Raw genomic sequence first — 22,210 nt, 5'->3', positions numbered from 1 at the left:
ACGATCACGCAAGATCAAAGAAACTTTGGCATAGGCATCACAACTAAGAGGGCAAACTCAGAACAACCAAAAATAGATAAAGCTTGAAAAAACCAAGCCATAATAAGACAAATAAAACTCTCACAAAAGAGAGCTGGAAAGCTCTCACAAATGAGAGGTGAAAACTACACAGAAAACCCAAAAAGTTTCTACAACTTATTCCAAACATGAAGAAATCGCAAAAATGATGGTGGTAGAGATCCAGCACTGAAACAAAAGTAGAGATCGAATGCCGAGATGCATCCGCCTGTGATGAGTGAGGAAAATTATTACAAAATGAAAACAAACTCTGAAAATGGGGGAGAAGGGAAGAGGGGCGGAAGAGAGAAGAGGAGAGGGGAGGAAGAACAATGACTTCCTCCCCCTCAAAGTGAAAATGGTTATAGAGTGTTTTTTTGACAGAGAAGGGACTAGGGTTTTCTTTAGACCTTTTTCATTCCTGTAAGTTTGTTGTGTCACCTTTCTGATTGGGAACTCTACCCACATTCATGGTTTATTATTGCACGTGGATAGTGGGCTATTCTAGATGGTAAGTTGGGTTATAAGGGCTGGATCACAACCAATTCTTGGGTTGGGCTGTCTTTGTCTAAGTGTGAATGTTATGAAGAAATCAAAGGAGCAATGAAACCGAGCCTTTGAAAAGTCACCTATCTTCTACTAGGAAATACATACGTTTTACAACACATTGCCAATGCCTTCTTTTAGCTAGTTCCAATCTCAGTCTGTAAAACTTGCTCACAGTAGCTTCCAAAATTCCCTTCACAAAGGCTAATTTTATATACTTTTTTTTTTTTAATATAAAACTCCAATATCCAGGGACTAACTTTGCCTCTGCAAATATAATTCCATAAACTAGTCAAACAGTTTGCTCAAGTGGTCTACGTTGTTGTTTTTTACTTTTGCCTGACCTTCATTTAGACCAAAACTGCATCTCCATTATGAGGCACATCCAATTGAGTCCATTTTGTCCGCAGTGTAACCAGCAAAAGTAGGGCGGCTTGACAGCAAAGACCACAGATTAAGCCAATCCACAATCCCTGTACCAAAAGAAATTGAGCACGAAGTGTGAATTGAAGTAGAAAAATAAACAAAACAATTCGCAAGGGGCTTGTAGCTCAAGTGGTTAAGAGCATTTATTCTTGTACTAAATTCAATTACCCCCTCCCCAATATCGCTTGTATAAAAACAAAAACAAAACTATTCAACTACTAGCTAGCTACAAGGTTAATTGTCTCACCTTAGCATATAGTTTCAACTTAAATCCAACAACACATGCAACTGTCATGCCAACCAAATAGAATGTACCCAAGTTTACATACATAGCCAAGTGCTGAAAGCCACATCCTCTGGCCACACCTGAAATACCAAAAACAACTTCCACGGATGCTCAAGAAAAAGATCAAACTTTAAATGCAAAATAGCAGATAGAATTAGCTCCTGCTAGGAAAGCGGAGGATCCTAACCTGACAAGACACCTTGCACAGAATCAGCCATTATTGAAATTGCAAGAAATGGTGTCATAGAAGCAAAAAGCTTGATTATTGCACTGCTGTCACTGAAAAAGCCAGCCCATATATTGTGACCAAATGCTAGAGCCAGAACAACAAGGAGACCAAGAAGCACAGAGAGCTTAAGAGTCACAGCCATTGCCTTCTTGGCGTTGTCAGGATTGCCTGCTCCTAATTCATTTGACACCCTTGTGCTACACCACAACAAGTAATGTTTGTTTCAAGGTATGAAACAGAATGCTGATACCAAAAAACTAGAAGGAATAAGGAGAACCTGCGAAATTATTGTTCAACCAACCTTGCAGCAGCACTGAGGCCATATGTAATCATGTATGCAATTGCTTCTGTATTCACACTGAAGATATAATCAGAAAAGGCTACTTGGGGCAGGTGGAAATAATCAGAAGTTTAGAGCATAAAGCTTACCACATTGCAATTAGTGAAGTGGTTTGTTCTGCGTTTGGCATCAGTCCTGCCAATAACACCAGAATCTCAAAAGCCCAGTACTCCAAACTGGAAAGATAAAAATGTGAAGCATTTTAATACTTCAAATCAATCTCATGCACAGTTGATGCATGGTTCTTTTTCTTTCTAACATATGGTCTTAATCTAAGCTGACAATCAGTCTTCGTGTATTTGAATTTGACTGAGCATTTGAACTACTTCTATAGTCTGTGTCTATAGCTGAATGAGGCTATGTGCCGCTTCTGGGATTTAAGCATTAACTAACAGAAAAAGGCAAAGAAAATTTGAACACTTACCATACCATTGCTGCTGAGGGGAGGGCAAGTTTCAAGGCAGCAAGGACATAATGGAACGATTCTATCGAAAATCCTTCCCATGTAAGCTCAAACTTCTTTGCAAACATAACATACATGGCCAGCATTAGCATCGCTATCCATATGGAAATTGAACATGCTAGGGGAGCTCCCTTGAAACCAAGAGCTGTCCAATGTACCAAAGCATATGCAACGAAAATCTGAGTAACCACTGGGATCAGTGAGAAGAAGACCAACGGCATTACAACGGATTGTGTCTGAAGAAATCTCAATATGTTATGCATGAAGCCGAATGCAAATAATCCCGGAATCAGAAATTTCATATAAAGAGCAGCACATTTTGAAATTTGAGGATCTTGATGAAGTAAGATAAGTATGGGTTCTGTGTAGAACCAGACTACAGATATGATGATAGAGACCAAGAAAGAAATTATGGATGAGGCTTGTAGATATATCCCCAACATTCTGTATAACTTTGCTCCAAATCCTTGCCCACACAGTGTCTCAAGAGCTCCACTTAACCCAATCTAAATCAATAAATAATAGACAAGAAAACAATTCAAAGTTTGACCTGGAATCTTATCAAATTTATTTATGTCATCTCAGATACAACACTGGACATCTACTTAAGAATTGCCAGCTACTAGAATATTAAAATATAAAGACAAGTTCAAATTTTTTATTGGTGATCATTTTCTGAACTGCACAGGCTGCTTGCTAGGTGCACAATTCTTGTACATGGCTTTTCCCATATGAAACTTGAATACCAATAACAAGAGCACAAATTTTTTTTTTAAACCTACTGCTTGGATTTTCTATTAGACTCATCTCCTCTGAAAAATTAATAACAAGAGCACATCTAAAGCATTATTAAAAAAACGGCTTCCATTCTTTCTGACAGAGACAGAGCAAATGAAATTACTCTAGTCCCACATACAGACTGTTCCATTGGTTTTCCTAATAGTATACAAAATGGACAGGACATGAGAGAGAGAGAGAGTTACCTTACCATGAGAGCGAAACCGGTAACTGTGGCCCATGAATTGGCAAGTGTGGCACCAGCAAGCTCAAGCTCACCAAGGTGACCAGCAAGCATGACAGATATCAAGGGGATCATGTAATAGCAAACATTGGTAAGAATCATTGGCAAGGAAAACAAGACCTGGTTCTTGGCCTCCTCCATGTCCAACAGTTTATTCCACCACCCCCCTTTTCTTCCTTGTTGATCGCCATGGCCGCTTGCCTCTAATAACGGTGTAGCAGTGCTCCTGTCTGCAGATTCTGCAACTGTGTTTGTTGACATATCTATCTCTAGCACTACCTCTGTCTTTCTTCCGTTTCTTGTTTTTTCTTCTTCTTATTCTGCTGTTGTGCAATGCGTTGTCTCTTTTTAATTAAAAAAATGGCATGTGGATATTTATTTTAAGATATAGAATGGTTCAAGATCTCAAATTCCAATCTAGACGATAGAGAGAAGATATATATATATATATATATATATATATATATATACAGTACCCTTCTATTGAGAGATCCCTCAATTATTTGAGGGACGCCCTTTAGGGTATCCTATAATTTTTTTCCCAATGATCCAAACCATTTATTTTTTAAGTCTTCATTTATAGATCATCCTTACAAAAAATTAGACAAATCGAAAACCATTTCAACATCCAATTGTGTCTTACAAAATCAATGAACACGGTGCTTCAAGAAAGTATTAAAATTTCAATAACTTAATTGAGAGGTTAAATGATATCGGATTCAAGTGATTTTTTTGTAGAGATGATCTTTGAATAAGTATCTACAAAATAAACGGTTTGGATTAGTGAAATACAATCCGGAGTGGGGCCTACAAGAGGTGTCCCTCAAATAAGAGGGATCCCTCAATGGAAGCTCTCTTTATATCAGTCCCCTTCTATTGAGGGATCCCTCAAATAATTTTATTTACGATTTTTTTTTCAACGATCGAAACCATCTATTTCTTAAGTCTATATTCATAGATCATCCTTGAAAAAAATTAGACAAATCGGAAACTATTTCGATATCCAATTGTGTCCTACAAAATCAATAAACACGGTACTTCAAGAAAATACTAAAATTTCAATAATTCAATTGAGTGGTCAAATGATATCGGATTTAAGTGATTTTTTGTAGAGATGATCTCTGAATGAGTATCTACAAAATAGACGGTTTGGATTAATGAAATACAATATGGAGTGGGCTTCCATTGAGGGATCCTCAAATAAGCTTATTTGAGGGACACCTCTTGTAGGCCACACTCCAGATTGTATTTCACTAATCCAAACCGTCTATTTTGTAGACACAATTGGATGTTGAAACGGTTTCCAATTTGTCTAATTTTTTGTAAGGATGATCTATGAAAAAATAGATGGTTTGGATCATTGGAAAAGAATTGTAGGGTACTCTAAATGGCATCCCTCAAATAAAATTATTTGAGGAATCCCTCAATAGAAGGAGACTATATATATATATATATATATATATATATATATCAATGAACACGGTATTTCAAGAAAATGCTAAAATTTCAATAACTTAATTGAGTGGTCAAATGATATCGGATTCAAGTGATTTTTTGTAGAGATGATCTTTGAATGAGTATCTACAAAATAGACGGTTTGGATTAGTGAAATACAATCCGAAGTGGGGCCTACAAAGGATGTCCCTCAAATAAGCTTATTTGAAGGATCCCTCAATAGAAGCTCTCTATATATATATATTCAATTTGGCTGATTTTGGTATTTTTCCTATAATTTGGGCATAAACGTGCACACGGGCACATGCCGAGGCTCACACACACATCAGAACAGATTAACGTGATAATTCTAACAAAATACAACTACAAAAATGATAATTCTAACAAAATACAACTACAAAAATGCTATTTAACCCTAATAAATAAGGAGGCAAAAGCTGTGACTTTGGCAGGCAGGGATATATGGTTTTATATTATATAAGATTTGTTTGACTCTTCGGAACAGAAATCTCTTTTGGGCAAAGAGGTATGAACCACTATTTTGTTGAAGTATACCTCAACTAGAATACAAGATCCCACTTGTTTCATGGGCCACTTGATTTGAAGTATACACATTCACAATTATTCTTCTAATTCTCTCCTTTTTACTTATCATATGCATTTTTAATTTGAAATTGAGTATTCTAGAAATGAATTATAATTTGAAAATTTTGTTGAAATTAAATTAGGGCTTTGATTTTAGGAATTCGGTTAAGATGTTTGATTTGTTTTTTATATTGTTGAGATACTTGATTAAATACATTGATGATATTATGAGAATTAATTTATTAATTTAACTTGATTTAGGATTACGTCGTCTAATTTTAGTTTTTTTATTTGTTTAACTTTTATTTATAAATAGAGATACATTTAAAGGTAAAGCTCATTACATCCCCTAATTAGGTGTATCTTTTTATGTTTATTAATGAAATTCACTCAAACCGTCGAGTTTAGTATGTAAGTTTTGCCCAATTAACATTTGAATCCTGGAAACCCCACTGAGTGAGACACATAGGAGGCCCTTGGCACAGGTAAGGCGCCCGCCTAGGGCCTCCAAATTGGGAGGACCCCCAATTTGTATAAACTTCTATTTTATAATACAAGCGATAGTCCAACTACAAAGGGGAAGCAGTTTCTCACACACACTGTCAAGGTGTCATGGGAGTTCGAACCTAAGACTACTAGTCTGCAAGTCAATGTCCTTTTTTCACTGGGCTAGTTGAAGTTGATCAAATCTTATATTTGGTCAACTATGTCACAAGAAAAAGATATATAACATGGCTTAGCTATGTTATCCATTACATGATATATAAAAAATTGATTATGTAAAGTCAATTGATACTTTTGCTCTGAAAATTGCAAGACGAGTGATATTTAAGTGATGTTTTGATGCATTTTATAAACTTGTTTTGTGAATTACATATTGTTTGTTTCTTTTTGGATTATAATTGTGACTTTGAGTTCATATAATTTTTTTTTAACTTACTAAAACAAAACTGCACATAAATATACATAGAGGGTAGAATGCCACATTTTGGTGGTTCGCCTAGGGCCTCCAAAACATTAGGATCCACAAAGATTGAAATTATGAGTGATTTATTTTTATAAATAGAAAATGAAGAAATAAAACTTGAGACATCCTCCAATATCAAGAAAAGATCATTAGACTAATATTTAGTTAATACTGATATGAGTAATTTAAGAATTAAAAAAATTTAGTAATGATTAACCAAGTATTAAATAGTCTAAGACCTTTTGAATTTTTTTAAAACCGTATAAAATTTCTATACGACAAGAACTTGATACATCTTCTAACATTTGTGTGCATGAGTGTGTTGGTGTTTGGAATTATATACAAGAATGAATATATACTAATGTATAAAGAAGTCATTGGGAAGTGTCTATTTTTAAAGTCAACAATATCAGCTTCTTATTAGGAGATATGCATGGCCGCCCCTACTTTATAGGAGATGTTCAGAACAATTGGAGACCATGGCCATGGTTAATTTATCAAATATTATCTCACCCATATACCCAAATAATATATAAAAACTTAGAAAAACAAACAAGAAGAAAGTTCCTTTTGGTCCAAATAAAAAAAGAAGAAGAAGTTCCCTTTTCTCTTCGTCCTATGTTTTATATGCTTAGAACAAACAAGACAATCCACAAGGAGAAGAAGAAAAAGCCAACATTTTAACAAAGAAATGCTAATCATGTCTAAACGTAGATGATTACATCATACATTCAATAGATATAATTATAAATTCTGTATAGCTAGCTAGCATTGTCCCATAATCACGTCCCTTTTTTATCTTTTGGCCCAAAAGGTTTGCTTGTAATTCAAAAATTCAACAAAGTAACAATCCTTTTTCACGCGTAGTTTTTAAAATTGGAAAATACTTGCCTTATTCTCTGAAAATAAGAATTTCTACTTTCTTGTCAATTACAGTTTGACATGTGTGTAGAAATTTTTCTTTTTATGTTTTTGATACATTTTTTTTGCTTGTGTCTAACTGTGATTTGCAGGAAATATGAATGCCTCTTTACAGAGAAGGAGGGAAGCAGTGTCCTATAAAATATTGTTACCAAACTTTATATTCTCCCATTAAAATTTAAAAATACAAATATAGCTAGAGTTTTGACTCTTGTGATGGTTGAGATCAATTTTGCTTCTATTATCACTCTTATTTTTCTCTGATATGATGACGTCATTTTTTAATAATAAATTTTCAATATTCCTTCTATCATATACAAAGTTTTAAAAGCAACATTAATCGCCAATAGGGTCTAGTCTAGTGAAAAAGGATCTTGACTTGTAAACTTGAGGTCTCAGCTTCGAATCCCCACAACATTATAGTTGTGTGTGTGATAAATCCTCCTCCTTGTAGTTTAGACTATCGCTTATCCTCCAACACACTCCTCAACATAGTCATTCTATAATGAGTGCCTTATATATGACCCTTACATAAGTCCTTATCTCTTGCCTCAACATAACCCTTAACCTCAACTAGGCTCTATCATTGCAAGATCCCTAATCCCAAACCCAAGCCTATTTGGCCCATTTATTTGTCTATATGTGCGAATGGGAACCTCCCTCTCATATTAATGGCTCTCATTCACTTTCACTCTTTAAATTGTCATTGGCTCCTGCAGCATAGATGTTACACCAATCAATATATAATCCCCATGTGCGTGGGTATGATAAAAACACTTTGCTTGGATCTATCTCTCTGTTCACTTACACAGAATTGGACCGATTCTAAGAATCACCAGTGACTGTTTGTGGGGCCACATGAACGTACTCAATTATTGACATGCATTTTACCTATATCTGTCCCTTTCTTTGCTCCAAAAGATTTGTTTTTAATACAAAATTCAACAGAGTAAGAACTCACTGTCGTGTAAAAAGATTTGATACAGAACTTCATATTCTACCATTAAAATTACAAATCTGACCAGAGTTTTTTTTTTTTACTCTTATAATGGTTGAGATCAATTTTAATTTACTTCCAGTACTGTTATTTTTGCCCATATATATTTTACCCATCTCTGGGTTCCTTTGAAACCATATAAATTTTCATTTTCCCAAGAAGTAAATATTCAGTTGTTCATTCTGTCTAGGCTACTACTCAATCTCAAACCCAGATAATAAAAAGTGCAGAAGGTTGTAAAGAAGTTACTGTTTGAACTTTGAATTTAGTTATTGTATAAATTTACATCAATCAATGTGGAATCTGCATTGAACGTTTTGTTACTGTACAGGCAACAAAGACAGATTGATGGACTGTGGACACCTCACCCATACATGTTTGCTTGCAACAGGTAAGACACGGTAATTTATCAGATCTGTAAAAAATGAAGAAAATCTGCAAACATATGCAAGATTTTTCAGGCAACATGTATCATTGAAAGCACTACAAGTGGTGGAGCTAATTTCAAATCCCGGCTCTCACTGTTACAAGTTACAACAACATGCTGCATCATCACATTAAAATCAGAACCTGGAAATTTTGCATGTTGGTGAGAGAGAGAGAGAGAGAAAGAGAGAGAGAGAGAGAGAGAGAGAGAGAGAGAGAGAGAGAGAGCAATCTTCTCAGAAAAAAAAAAATTTAGATCTATATGAGAATGGGAAAATTCACTTATTATGTGAAACTTAGGTTAAAGATCAGATGACACTTGATTATTTATGTGTAGGATTTTGAAAAGTAGGACACACAACACAAGCCAGTAGTTTATTAACATACCAAGCTGCTGGATCAAACTGTAAGTACAATTTGTTGTACATACTAATTATAGCACCCACCAATATTAATCAACAAGAAGAAAGAAAAGCATAAACAAAGCACATATGCTTTCATTTATGCATGCACTATCTGATTGTAGGTAGCTGCATTGTTGTCATTCTTTCTTCTCTTCCTTGGATTCAACCTTCTTCTCTCCCTTGGTTTCAACCTTCTTCTCTTCCTTGGATGCTACCGTTGCTGCTGCCTTCACCCTTGCCTTGCCTTTCTTGGGCTTCATGAAGCAGAAACAAGAGCAGCAGGGGCACTGGAATAAGAACTTCATAGCTTTTTCACCTCAACTCTCTTCTCTCTGATTGTCCTCCAAATCTTATGTATAGCAAAAGTTCAGCTTTGCCTTCCCTTTCTATCTTCTTTCTTATCTAATTATTAATGTTGTTGGGGGGTTTTTTACTTAAACAAAAAGAAAAAAAAGAAAAGAGAGAGCCCATTGGATTCCACTTCAATCACTGTCAATAAAGCAGATGCCTGCCTAATAATGCCAGGTTTATAATGGAACTTGCTAGGGTCTGCCTGTGGGGCTGGCCATGATCAACAATGAAGCTAAATCTCTTTAATAGGCTTTCCTTTGTGGGTCATGTTTAAGAATGCATAATGAACAAGAGTGACTGTTCTTGATTTCTTCTCACATACTAGAGATTTGTGAGTTCAGTCCTCAGTGAGCTGGCAAGCAATAAAAGCAAACATGTTTTAGATTACCAATTATTAGTCTTCTTCCCTGTGGGGTATAGCTCAATTGGTTGAGCTCTTTCACTTTCACTTATGTAAGCAGAAGTTCGAAACCCTCATACACCTAATGAATATTTGTGAAAAGAAAACCTCCTCCTCCCCCAATCGCTTGTACTAAGAAATTATTAGCCTCCTCCTTTCCTTAATTTCAAAAGAAAGAAAAAAACAAATTTTGTGAAATCATGACTTTGGCTGCTAAATGAACCTTAAAAAATTAGGATTATACTGCTGCATCAAATAGATGATACATTTCAATGATGGAATGATGAAGACACTTTACGTAAAGAGTGGGTATAAATTTCATTGCAGGGATGAAAAACAAGATAAACAAAAAGTGTAATTGTTACTCTAATCACCATTAAGAGGAATGATGATGTTTGATAAACAAATAAACTATTTTTGTGTTTGACAATAGCTCTCTATTTGCTCCACCTCTTCCGGGTAAAGTTGAGTTGAGGGAGCCATGCCATGTGAGTGCCAATCAACAACTTGTGGAATCAATGTATTCTCTCAATTGAGTTGTAACTACCACCGCCCTATGTCTGCAACCACTCTGGTTTCCAGAGCCCAAAAAGTCACCGATTCCTTTGTAGCTTTAAATACCATGGATGGAGAAAAATGCCTCAAATCAAAGGTGTGGTTACAGAAACTTACAGCAACAATGTATAGTCGGATTTACTATATTTTACAGTGTAATGTCTAGTTAAATGGAGTGCATATTTAACCTGGCATTGCCTCCACCATGAAAATAATTAAAATGAACAAGGGGAAAATGCAATAATCTGGGGGAATTATGTTATTAAAAGAAAAAAAGTAATACAATCCACAACCAGTGTACATGCCTGTGAAGATCCCCTTTACAACTCGGAACCTTCAGGCTTTATATTTGGCAATTCAAGATTGAAATGCCCCTTTAGAAATGTGTTGCACGATTATTTCAAGTGAACCACAATGTACCATATAGACAATGGCTATTAGATATTCCGGAAACGCCCAGAGTTCAAAGTTTGGATGAGGGTTTTACTGATCCAAGCATTTGACGGTAGTCGTATACCCCAATACCTCGTTTTCTTCCAAGACGACCTGCATCAACATACTGTACAAGGATGGGGCAGGGAGCATATTTATTGTCCCCAAGGCCAGCATGAAGAACTTTCAGAATGGACACACAGACATCCAATCCAATAAAATCTGCAAGCTCTAGAGGACCCATTGGATGATTTGTTCCCAGTTTCATTCCTGCATCAATGTCTTCCTTCGTTGCCACACCTGTGTAAAGTGCAAAAAATGCCTCATTAATCATTGGCATTAAGATCCTGTTTACAACAAAGCCCGCATAATCCCTCGAGCATATTACTGTCTTGCCAAACCTGCCAATTCAACAGTCCACATTTAAAAAGATGGCAGGGAATTTATTTGGCTATATGAGTAGGAAATGTAACTTAATCAGAAATGTGCATGGTAAATTGCCAAGGGGAACAAAAGGAAAATTTTCCTTTTTTCATGGAATTCAAGGTATCCAAGTCAAAAACCTTTCTGCCAAGGCTTTTGTGGCATCAAATGTCTCATCTGATGTGTCTGCTCCTCGCACAATCTCAACAAGTTTCATTATAGGAGGAGGATTCATAAAATGCATGCCAATCACCTGGAGATCACAATATTGATTTTGACACAATCAGATTTCTAACGTCACATATTTTCATAGATAGTTAATCAGCACAAGATTTATTTATTTTCAAATATTTAAATAAAAAAAAATTATATATTGTTCTCAGTTCTAACAGTATCATCATAAGCATAATCTCAGGATAAAAAGAAGAAGCATATTCTGAGCATAACCTGGTGTGGTCTGCTAGTTGCTGACGCCAGGCGAGTAATGGAGATGGAACTTGTATTAGATGCCAGTATGGCCGAACTTTTTGTGATCTTATCTAGCTCAAGAAATAACTTTTTCTTCACATCTTCAGATTCCACAATAGCTTCGATAATTATATCTGCCGAAGAAAGCTTTTCCAAGTTTGAGGTAAACCATAGACGTTCCAAAGCATCTTTACCTACAGCCTGTTAAAAAGAAATGGAATGATTTGTTAAACTTCCCACCCTTACAGTGAAACAAGCTCTCGTTTATATAATGCACATATGACAGATCTCAAATCACAGAGGAAACATTTCTTTTTCGTTAGTGGTTTTTTACTCTGAATTCAGGTATGCCAAGAGCTCACCATTGTAGCTTAACTGCAAAACTATTCAGTTAGTGTCATCCCTGTCTCAAAGATAAACGCTAAGATATCCCTTTTAAGCAGGATTTAGTGAAGTGTTAAAATTGAATACGGTTTATTTCCTAGGAAAAACCATTTTTCACAGCAAAGCCTTCAAATGCAATTCCTCCTCAGGATTCCATTCAGCTTGAAATTGTTCTTTATTTAAATCTAGATATACACACACACATGGTTCCAATTCCCGATACTGTCATAGAACACAAACACAAAGATAGAACCAGATGAGTTGGCTGAAGCCAACATTTTAGGTGTCTAACACTATCCAGTTAGGTACCCTTTATAATTCAAAAATATAACAGCATTAATCGACTGATGCTGGAGAGTAGCCCATGAGAACAATTAGTGAAGAGTCATCAGGACAAAACTAGCACCAACAAGTTCTTAAGAACTGAACCCCAAAGCTCTCTCTCCTGTGTGATCTGTGCATGCAAGCCCTAATTTTGTGGGTGTGCGGGAGTGTGAACATGTGTATGGTTTCCTTTCATTCTATACATATGATCAAGGTAGCACTGATTGTAACTATATAGTTCTTCAACAATAACTAAATAAGGCTGTCATAAAACAAAAGCTTAGGAACAGCTTGAATTCCACTGCTAATAAGCTAATTCAGTATTCTCCAAATTTACATAAAACAAATGCTGATTTACTTGAAGAAGACACCATCTTCAATTGGGAAATGAGAGATAAGGAAAACTCAACTTAAGGAGCATATTACAAACTTTACTTTCATCGAAAAGGGTAAAATGCGAGAATTTGAAACGGTGATGATCAACAAGGTTAATTCGTAGCTGGAAATGGCTCAAACTACCGGAAGCTCAGATGAAGACAATGTCCATCAAACTCAAACAATCTAATCAAGTAGAGCTCCAGTTAGAACTCTGTAAAGTGGATATATATCCAGACAGAGCAAAATGAAAAACCTGACTCTCAGGTTAGTGAAGCTCAAGTTGTTTTGCACCCTTATCAAACAAAATCCTCTTGGCTGTGTACATATATACCTCCACTAGTATTTTCACCGGTTCGGTTAATTTTCAACCAGAGCTTTTGAGGTTTGCCTGCAACACATGTTTGCACTTACCGCTTATGGGTACGTGGACCCCTGCCGTAAAGTAATCTTCTCATAACTTAAAGATATTTATAATTCTCACCACACATAACTCATAGCCAAAGAACACCGAGACACAGTTATGCAAGGCATACAATTATAGAAAAAAAGTGTACATCGAGCCTCCGCCAAAACAAGTATATGGTACTCATGACATCGACTCATCAGGCCATATCCTACTCCGCCTAACCCTGTAGCTCAGCCATCATGTAAGGAAGCATATAAAGAATAAAACTCACACCACCAACAACTAGTTTTGAAAATCACTGAGTTCACTTGCAAATAAAAAACTAAACTTTACCCACCAGGGCCGCCACAACCCTGTAGCTCAAACTTAACTGATTTTCCAATTTGTCAACAAATTCAACATCAACATCATGTGGCAAAATTCTCTCTCCTTTTCATTTCTTATTCTTCCACTTTCTTTGTAACTTCAAAGTAAAGAGAGAGTTCCCAACCTGACTGAGTTGTCCTTTGGAAACCAGACGCTGGATGGAGCTAGAGATGGACTTGGTGGCTCTGGAGAGAGCGTCTTGGTCGGTGTCTAGGACCCAAACGTCGAAGCCATGCGTTGCGGCGAGTTGGGCTATTCCAGAGCCCATTTGGCCGCTACCCACGACCCCAATTGTCTTGAAACTCTTCATCTCCGCCATTCATTCACCGATGAGAGCAGCAATGTCATTGCAGAGCAAATGGGTTCACCAGGGACAAGTGGATAGGCCTTCGGGGTGGCACTTTTGATCGGGTCAGATCAAGCTAATCGGATTCAGATTCTTTACATAATTCGGGTCAAGTTTAACCGTTTAGGGCTAACTCACAAGCTTAACCCAAGTGGTAATTGGTTGGGTTTCGGGGCACATTTGGACCTGGGCTTTTTTACCTAATCTTTTTTCTTCACTCGGTTTGGAAGGGGAGGGGAGGTTTAATTGGGGTTCAAAATGAGACCACTTACCACCGAGCTAAAGACATGTTTGCAACTTTCTTGCTTCATCTTACTTTTCAGTTTTTTACAACTATGTATAATTCCTCAAGAAAATATAATGAATAAGGAATTGTAACTCAAACGGTTAAAAGTGTTTACTTGTGCATTTGTTATTAATTCACGTGTTATAACCTTTTTTTTTTTTTTTGCCAAAGTTAGGAAGAGGGAGAGAGTGTTTTCTCACGCACACTACTAAGGTCTCGTGGCGGTTCAAACCTAACACCATTGGTCTGCAAGTCAATGTTATTTTTCATTGTGCTTATAAAATTGAAAAATAGAAGGTTTTACTTTCATGGCATGTTTACTTATAAAAATGGGTATTTGAATTACTCGAATTCATTCTTTCTCTGAGTTTACTAACACATGGGTATTAATCTCATGCATTTACTAATGCATAAGTTACAAAAATCATGTGAGTCCTATGTTAAAATCTTAATCCATAATTATTTACCCTTAAAACTAGAACTTGGATCAACTAGTCCAATTCCAAATCCTTAAGTCCATTCCTAATAAATATACAAGCCATAAGATATATAGTATCAACAAATACAAAATCCCACCGGAAAACTACTCTCTTAACCGAACAACTCCAAATTTCTTTCCACATCCTATAAACAATTTTTTGCCGGCAACCTCTCCCATTCTTTCCTTCTTGGGCATTTGATAATCCGTTGGTTTTTGCCAGAGCTAGTTCGTGATCTAGTCCTAGCACTTCACGGTTGATAAAGAAAATCCAATTAACATTTAAAGTGTGGTAACTTTTTCTAAACCCTTGCTTTTAGCGTTGTCAATGACCTAAAGGCAAAGCCCATCAATAAGCTATCAGTGATGTTTTTTTATCGTGGGAAATGTCATCAATTTAAGGATGAATCCCTTGATTTGGGTAAAGCTTTTTACTTGTCAGTTGTGAGGTTTAATCATGAAAGTTTACCAAAAGTTACTAGCACTGAAGGCAAAAAGAAATTGTAACCAGCCAAGATAAGATAATGAGTTTTTAACCCATGTCAACTTTTTAAGCTATAACTTTTACCGGTTGACTTTTGTTAAGGTTTTTTTTTTTTTTTGGGGTAATATTTTTCATCAAATTTCATCTTGTAATTTTAAGCAAACTTGTTTTGATATTGTTTGTTATTGCCTAACAAGTACATGTTATGAATTTTTTTATTTTATCTAATTTTATATAAACGATATTAAGAGAATCGAAATTATAGGACCTCAGATGCAGGAGGTTAATCTTAACCACTTGAAATACAAATCGCTTATTGTTGCTCACACATCCTTAGATTTATAGTACACGAAACACCAAGCAAAACAAAAATCAAGATTTAAATAATAAGAAGAAAGAAAAGAAAAGGGAAGAGTTTATTTTGGGGTTTATTTTCGTTATTAAAAAAAAAAGTTTTTGGTAAAAAGAAAAAGTAGAAAAAGTGTATGGGGTTGGGTGAATTCACGTGAGGGTAGGTTGAGTAGTTGACCCGAAAATGCGGTGGCTGAAGAAAAAACCTTCCCCTATTTTGGATCCAACGGCTGCCTATAACCTAAACCCGTGACGTCCGCCTACCGCCGCTCGATCCACCGCAAAGCATCTATTGTTGTTCACTTTAACTCTCCACTCAACTATTTTCATTCACCAGCCGCGCGGGTACAACACGTGTAGGGCACGCCCACACATCCTTTTCCACTTCTTTCACATATGAAGTGTATAAACTAGTAACTAGTTCCACGCGCGACATGAAAGCGTGAAGCTAAGAGTATACTATCCTCGTTAGACCGCACTAAACATCGTCCTAACCTCATCAAACCGGGGCCTACCATAAACACAAAATAATTTCAATAATTTGACTTGTTTTTACAAATTTGATTTTCTGCAGAGAGAGAAGAGAAAGGAGACAATTGTAGGTATTGGGTATTGACAAAGAGTGTGACTTTTGCAGACTGAAATAAAATCCAAGAGAAAATTTGAGCAAAAAGTCAGCTCCTTGAGTGCCGAGTTCAAATCAAAATCAACCCACTAAAATAACCCCCAACCTCTCGCCTCTCATCAGCGTGTTTGCCCAATAAAATAAAGATTCTCAAGAAAGAGAAAGAAGTTTCCTTTTCTGTACTGCACTACACTACTGTGTCTTTGATTTGATATATCTGTCTGCTTTTTTCTTCTTCTTTCTTATATTCTATCTCATTTGTTTTTTGGCTTTGAAAATTCAGGGAGAGAGAGACGTCTGGTTTTGAAATTGGAGAAGACCCAAATGTGGAAAAGGTGGTCACTGTTCACTCACTCGCTCTTTGATGTTAGGTACAAAAAAGGGGGGGACTCTGCTGTGTTGGGTTACTTTACTGCCAAGTGATAGCAATGCTTGTGAAACCCTGAAACCTTTTTCCATTTCACTGTGGGGCTCTGAGGGTTCATGGTTCTAGTGGTAGGCCTCAAAAGCTTCCTCCTTTTCTTATGCTTCTCTTGCTTGCTTTTTCATATGGTGTTTTGTGATGATTTCGGGATGTGGGTTTGAAATTTGTGCATTTGGGTGTTTCTCTTTTGGTGTAGAGGGAGGATGCTTGTTCAGCAAAATAGGGGGTTTGGTTGGGGTTGCTGATTTTTAGTCAAGGGTCTTGACTCTTGAGCTCATGTGGGGACTTGTAGGATCTTTCAACTGGTTTTGAAATACTGCTTCACTTTTTTTAAGCGGTCAGTGTTCATTGCTTCACTTGCAAGTTGTTTTTATGAGGTGCTTTGGGATGTGAGTATTTAAGCTCCTTCTTTTGTGTGTATTCTCTCTTTCTATAACGGGGCACTGTTTGAGCAAAATCTTCAGATTGAAGTAAGTTTCTGTGCTTCCATATTTGTGGTCTTGGGATCTCAATCTTCCAAGCGGGCATTGGTGACTGCATTTGTTTTACTCACTTGTAAATTTTGCTTCATTTGAAGTTGCAAGCTGGGTTTTAAAGTTAGGGGCTTTGGGGATTTGGGTGTAGAAGTTTCTTCATTTGAATTTCTTCCTTTTTTTTTTCTTTTTTTTTTTTTCTTAAAAGCAGTGCATGCCCAATAACATCTTGTTCAGCTGAGTTTTATGGGAGTGTTAGCCTTGCCTTGAGTTGGGGATCTGCTTTGGTTTCAGAAATGGTGACACTGGGGTTTATTCCAATGACATTCCTCAAATGTCTATTCTTGGCTTGCTATCTTGCTTCTTCTTTGGGTCTTAATTCCCCAATCCAATCCTGTGATCCAAATGATCTCCTTGCACTGAGAGAGTTTGCAGGAAACCTTACAAATGGGTCCATTATCACAGCATGGTACAAGACTTCAATTTGCTGCCAATGGGATGGTGTTGTCTGTGAGAATGTGAACAATGGGACAGTTGCTAGTAGAGTCACCCAGTTGATTCTTCCCAGCAGGAGTCTCAAAGGGTCGATTTCGCGCTCGTTGGGACGATTGGATCAGCTGAAGTTGCTTAATCTTTCTCTGAATCATCTTGAAGGTGGATTGCCTGCAGAGCTCTCAATCTTGAAGCACCTGGAAGTTCTTGACTTGAGCAATAACATGCTGTCAGGACCAGTTTCAGGTGCGCTTTCTGGTTTGAAGTCTATTAAAGTACTGAATATTTCAAGCAATTCAATCCAAGGCAATTTGTCTGAGCTAGGAGGATTCCCACATCTTGTGGTGTTTAACATAAGCAACAATTCATTCACTGGTCAGTTCAATCCTCAAATTTGTAGCTCTTCCATTGAAGCTCAAATTCTTGATATATCTTGCAACCGTCTCACGGGCAGTCTTGAAGGCTTAGACAATTGCAGCAGGTCTCTCCAACAGTTGCACTTGGACCACAATTCATTTGCAGGCCATCTACCTGAGTCTTTGTATTCATTTTCAGCTTTGGAGCAGCTTTCAGTCTCTGGGAACTCTCTTTCCGGCCCGATAAGCAAGGAACTGAGTAAGCTCTCTAGCCTCAAGTCCTTAGTCATTTTTGGAAACCAATTCTTTGGTGAACTTCCAAATGTGTTTGGGGACCTTAGACGACTAGAACTGTTAGTTGCACATTCAAATATGTTATCTGGGCCATTGCCTCCAACCTTGGCACTCTGCTCAAATCTTCGAGTTCTTGATCTTCGAAACAATTCTCTATCAGGTTCTATTGATCTGAATTTCACTGGTCTTCCTAATCTCTGCACACTGGATCTTGCTACTAATCGTTTTTCTGGCTTCCTTCCAAATTCACTGTCTTATTGTCGTGAGTTAAAAACTTTAAGCCTTGCCAGGAATGAATTCAGGGGCTCAATCCCTGAAGATTTTTCAAAACTCACATCCCTATTCTTTCTCTCATTGTCAAATAACAGTTTTGTGAACTTATCTGGGGCACTCTCTGTGCTGCAGCAGTGCAAAAATCTCACGACTCTTATTCTTACAAAAAATTTCCTTGGTGAGGAGATTCCAAAAAATGCAAGTGGGTTTGAAAGCTTAATGGTTTTAGCACTTGGGAATTGTGCTCTTAAAGGCCAAATTCCAGTTTGGTTATTGAGTTGCAGGAAGTTACAAGTACTTGATTTGTCATGGAATCAATTGGATGGCAGCATCCCTCCATGGATTGGTCAGATGGAGAACTTGTTTTATTTGGACTTTTCAAATAACTCTCTCACTGGAGAAATCCCGAAAAGTCTGACAGAGCTGAAAAGCTTCGTATCTACAAATTGCAGTCATTCAAATCTTATTGCATCTGCTGGCATCCCGCTGTTTGTTAAACGAAATAAGAGTGCTAGTGGCCTGCAATACAACCAGGCCTCAAATTTTCCTCCTTCAATATACTTGAGCAATAACAGAATAAACGGAACAATTTGGCCTGAAATCGGACGACTGAAGCAGCTCCATGCTTTGGATTGGAGCAGGAACAACATTACTGGGACCATCCCCAGCTCTATCTCAGAGATGGAGAACTTGGAAACATTGGATTTATCATTCAATGATCTGCATGGTTCCATCCCTCCGTCGCTTAGCAAGCTCACATTCTTGTCTAAGTTTAGTGTGGCAAATAATCACTTGCATGGGGTAATTCCCAACGAAGGACAGTTCTTAAGCTTTCCGAGCTCAAGCTTTGAGGGTAATGCTGGACTTTGTGGGGGAATATATATCCCATGTGGTGATGTCAGTAATACAAGTCTCAAGCCTGTAATGCCATCCAGTTCAAACAACAGATTTCGTCGGAACAGCATCCTTTGTGTAACAATCAGCATAGTAGTTGGGATTGCATTGCTTCTTGCAGTTGGTCTACTTAAAATGTCTAGGAGGGGAGTAAAGGATCAAAATGATGATTTTGATGACGACCTCAGCAGGCCGCACAGGTTATCTGGAGCACTAGCATCTTCAAAATTGGTGCTTTTTCAGAATTCAGACTGTAAGGAGCTTACAGTAACAGACTTGTTAAAGTCTACAAACAATTTCAACCAAGCAAACATAATTGGTTGTGGTGGTTATGGTCTGGTTTACAAAGCCAACCTACCCAATGGCACAAAAGCTGCAATCAAAAGACTTTCTGGGGAATGTGGACAGATGGAACGTGAGTTTCAAGCTGAAGTGGAAGCCCTCTCAAGAGCTCAGCACAAGAACCTTGTTTCTCTTCAAGGTTATTGTCGGCATGGTAATGACAGGTTGTTAATTTACTCCTACATGGAGAATGGAAGTTTGGATTATTGGCTGCATGAAAGTGTTGATGGTGTATCACTTCTGAAATGGGATGTAAGGCTCAAGATAGCTCAAGGTGCAGCTCGTGGATTAGCCTACTTGCATAAGGGCTGTCAGCCAAATATAGTGCATCGGGATATAAAAACGAGCAACATTCTTCTGGATGAAAAATTTGAAGCTCACCTGGCTGATTTTGGTCTTTCAAGGCTACTTCGTCCTTATGACACTCATGTTACAACAGATTTGGTGGGGACTTTGGGTTATATTCCTCCTGAATATAGTCAGACATTGACTGCAACCTGTAGGGGCGATGTTTACAGCTTTGGTGTTGTTCTTCTCGAACTTCTTACTGGTAGGAGGCCTGTAGAAGTTTGCAGAGGTAAAAACTGCAGAGATTTGGTATCATGGATGTTTCAAATGAAATCTGAGAAGAGAGAGGAGGAGATCATAGACTCATCAATTTGGAATAAGGATCATGAGAAGCAGCTTTTAGAAGTGCTTGGTGTGACCTGCAAATGCCTAGATCCCAATCCAAGGCAGAGACCGTCTATTGAAGAAGTTGTCTCGTGGCTCGATGGTATTGGATTTGAGAGTGGAACACAATGAATATCCTTGCTGCATTTCATTTCATCCTATGGAACTGAACTGAGGTTCCCTTAGGATCCCAAAATGGAAAGGTATACCTGTAAAGCAACACTATTGCAAGTCTATGGTTGGTGCAGTCTCTTTGGTTTCTTATAGAAAACACTCCTTTGGTACTATATGCTCAAAGATGTAATATGCATACAAAGGCTATGTTGGTCACTTCTACCTGAAGTAAGCATTTCAAAATTTGTATAACTTCTGTCCTCTTTTCCTTCTTATATATTATTATTATTATTATAGGCAGTTTTGTGTTCTCTGGTGATGAAAGGCACATAGCAGTTGAAATGCGTTTTCTTTTCCTAGCATTTGTATCTAGTTTGCTTCATTGTAGACACATGACTTGAATACCTGATATTATTTATATGTATATAATATTATAATGCATATGAATTGTTATTTATAAGTTATAACATATACAGTGACAGTGAGTTTCTAATATTTCATCCATATCTTTGTTGTTCATTATAATTCAACGCCTGTAAGAGCTTTTTAAATTCTTCTCTTATGAGCAGAACCCTCATTACTGATAAACGGGCTTTCTGGCTTTTAGCCAGAGAGGGGTCTCTGATTCTCTTGTACAAGTTGGGGGAGTCACCATCCCCCAAGAGAAAAGCTGATAACAATCACGATGGACATTCCACCTTTGCAACATCTTCAGAAAATAATTAAACAGAGATGTGTTCTTATTGGACATGCTTATTCAAAAGGATGGTGATTCCAAAAGCAAATTCTCTACTCCCTGCCTTTGCATCTGAAATGGACCGTAGACATGCATGCATTTGTTGCATAAAATGTCCACACATTCAAATTGCAAACGAGAACATTCTTAACTGAATGAGTGAAAATAGAGAACATTCTTGTTTGAATGTGTGATCTAAATTCACAACCTAGCAATATAAATCTCATTTTGGACCGACACGTTTGATAAGAGAACAATCTTTATGTATTTATGTAGGTTTATTTTAAGCATCATCTATAATTTTAAACACCATCTTTGTGGATTACTTGGGACAAGGAGAATAAAACATGTTTTTAGGCTTTGAGCTTCCAATCTTCTTTGTGTGCTGAAGCTTTTTGATGATGTACTCAAGTCTTTGTTTCCTCCCCTGCCAAAACAATGATTGGACTTCTCTTTAAATGGAACTTATGAAAGTTGATGGCATGGCTGCATCTTTTGCAGTGGACCACCAGGCTCTTAGATGAGGTCTTACTTCTTACTCATTGGATCAAACTAACTAATTTTATGCAACAATAACCAATTTAATACAACAGTTAAGAGATAAAACCTCGATTAAGAGCCTTAAGGCCCTCACCATAGAACTTCTGCTGTTACACCTCCACCACCAACTTCCTGCTCTGTCCACAAAAAGGAAAAGATAAGTGGGCTGATTTTGTTGGGCTCAAACCAGAATCAACTTTTCAGTTGGGTCTTATTTTGAGCCTACATTTCTCTGAGCCCAAATCTGAAGTGTTTGATCACCAAAATAGGGGGACCTTGTGTTTCCAAAACCTGTCCAAACCAAACCCCTCCACGTTTCGCTCACCTTCATCTGCCACCTTCTCATGATATTTATTTATTTATGTGAGTATATCAACCGCTAGCATAGTTTTGATGAGGAAGAACCGAGGAAAAATAACA

The 22,210-nt window shown here is 37.2% G+C and overlaps 4 protein-coding genes across 9 annotated transcripts; 1 reads left to right on the top strand and 3 right to left on the bottom strand.

Annotated features, from left to right (window-relative positions):
- Positions 1-799: 799 nt before the first annotated feature.
- On the bottom strand, positions 800-3,671 carry LOC117625843 (protein DETOXIFICATION 19-like). 2 transcript variants are annotated; one of them, XM_034357421.1, is made up of 7 exons: positions 3,336-3,671; positions 2,309-2,853; positions 1,974-2,060; positions 1,846-1,902; positions 1,503-1,741; positions 1,277-1,395; positions 800-1,076 (listed from the first exon to the last, which is right to left on the bottom strand). In XM_034357421.1, the coding sequence occupies exons 1-7, from the start codon at positions 3,627-3,629 to the stop codon at positions 954-956; spliced, it is 1,464 nt and encodes a 487-aa protein (XP_034213312.1). In that variant the 5' UTR covers positions 3,630-3,671; the 3' UTR covers positions 800-953. The 2 variants fall into 2 exon arrangements, with proteins under 2 accessions (XP_034213312.1, XP_034213313.1); XM_034357422.1 differs by having other exon boundaries at positions 3,331-3,483.
- A 5,499-nt stretch (positions 3,672-9,170) lies between these two features.
- LOC117625353 lies at positions 9,171-9,538 on the bottom strand. The gene is given in 1 exon segment (XM_034356919.1): positions 9,171-9,538. A coding segment is annotated over 1 exon segment (258 nt). The 5' UTR covers positions 9,429-9,538.
- A 1,127-nt stretch (positions 9,539-10,665) lies between these two features.
- LOC117624696 (3-hydroxybutyryl-CoA dehydrogenase) lies at positions 10,666-14,183 on the bottom strand. Its single transcript, XM_034356102.1, has 4 exons — positions 13,735-14,183; positions 11,732-11,953; positions 11,425-11,537; positions 10,666-11,262 (listed from the first exon to the last, which is right to left on the bottom strand). Exons 1-4 carry the CDS (start codon positions 13,927-13,929, stop codon positions 10,893-10,895), a joined length of 900 nt encoding a protein of 299 aa, XP_034211993.1. The 5' UTR covers positions 13,930-14,183; the 3' UTR covers positions 10,666-10,892.
- Positions 14,184-16,151: 1,968 nt separating this feature from the next.
- LOC117625018 (phytosulfokine receptor 2) lies at positions 16,152-20,867 on the top strand. Of its 5 annotated transcripts, none has more exons than XM_034356577.1 (3): positions 16,152-16,359; positions 16,464-16,515; positions 17,289-20,867. In XM_034356577.1, the coding sequence occupies exons 2-3, from the start codon at positions 16,505-16,507 to the stop codon at positions 20,530-20,532; spliced, it is 3,255 nt and encodes a 1,084-aa protein (XP_034212468.1). In that variant the 5' UTR covers positions 16,152-16,359; positions 16,464-16,504; the 3' UTR covers positions 20,533-20,867. The 5 variants fall into 5 exon arrangements, with proteins under 5 accessions (XP_034212468.1, XP_034212467.1, XP_034212471.1 ...); XM_034356576.1 differs by having other exon boundaries at positions 16,464-16,551; XM_034356580.1 differs by having other exon boundaries at positions 16,464-16,675.
- Positions 20,868-22,210: the final 1,343 nt, after the last annotated feature.

This window comes from Prunus dulcis, chromosome 4 (genome assembly GCF_902201215.1).
Source record: "Prunus dulcis chromosome 4, ALMONDv2, whole genome shotgun sequence".
Taxonomy (NCBI): Eukaryota; Viridiplantae; Streptophyta; class Magnoliopsida; order Rosales; family Rosaceae; genus Prunus; species Prunus dulcis.
This window is presented reverse-complemented; position numbering and strand designations above follow the sequence as displayed.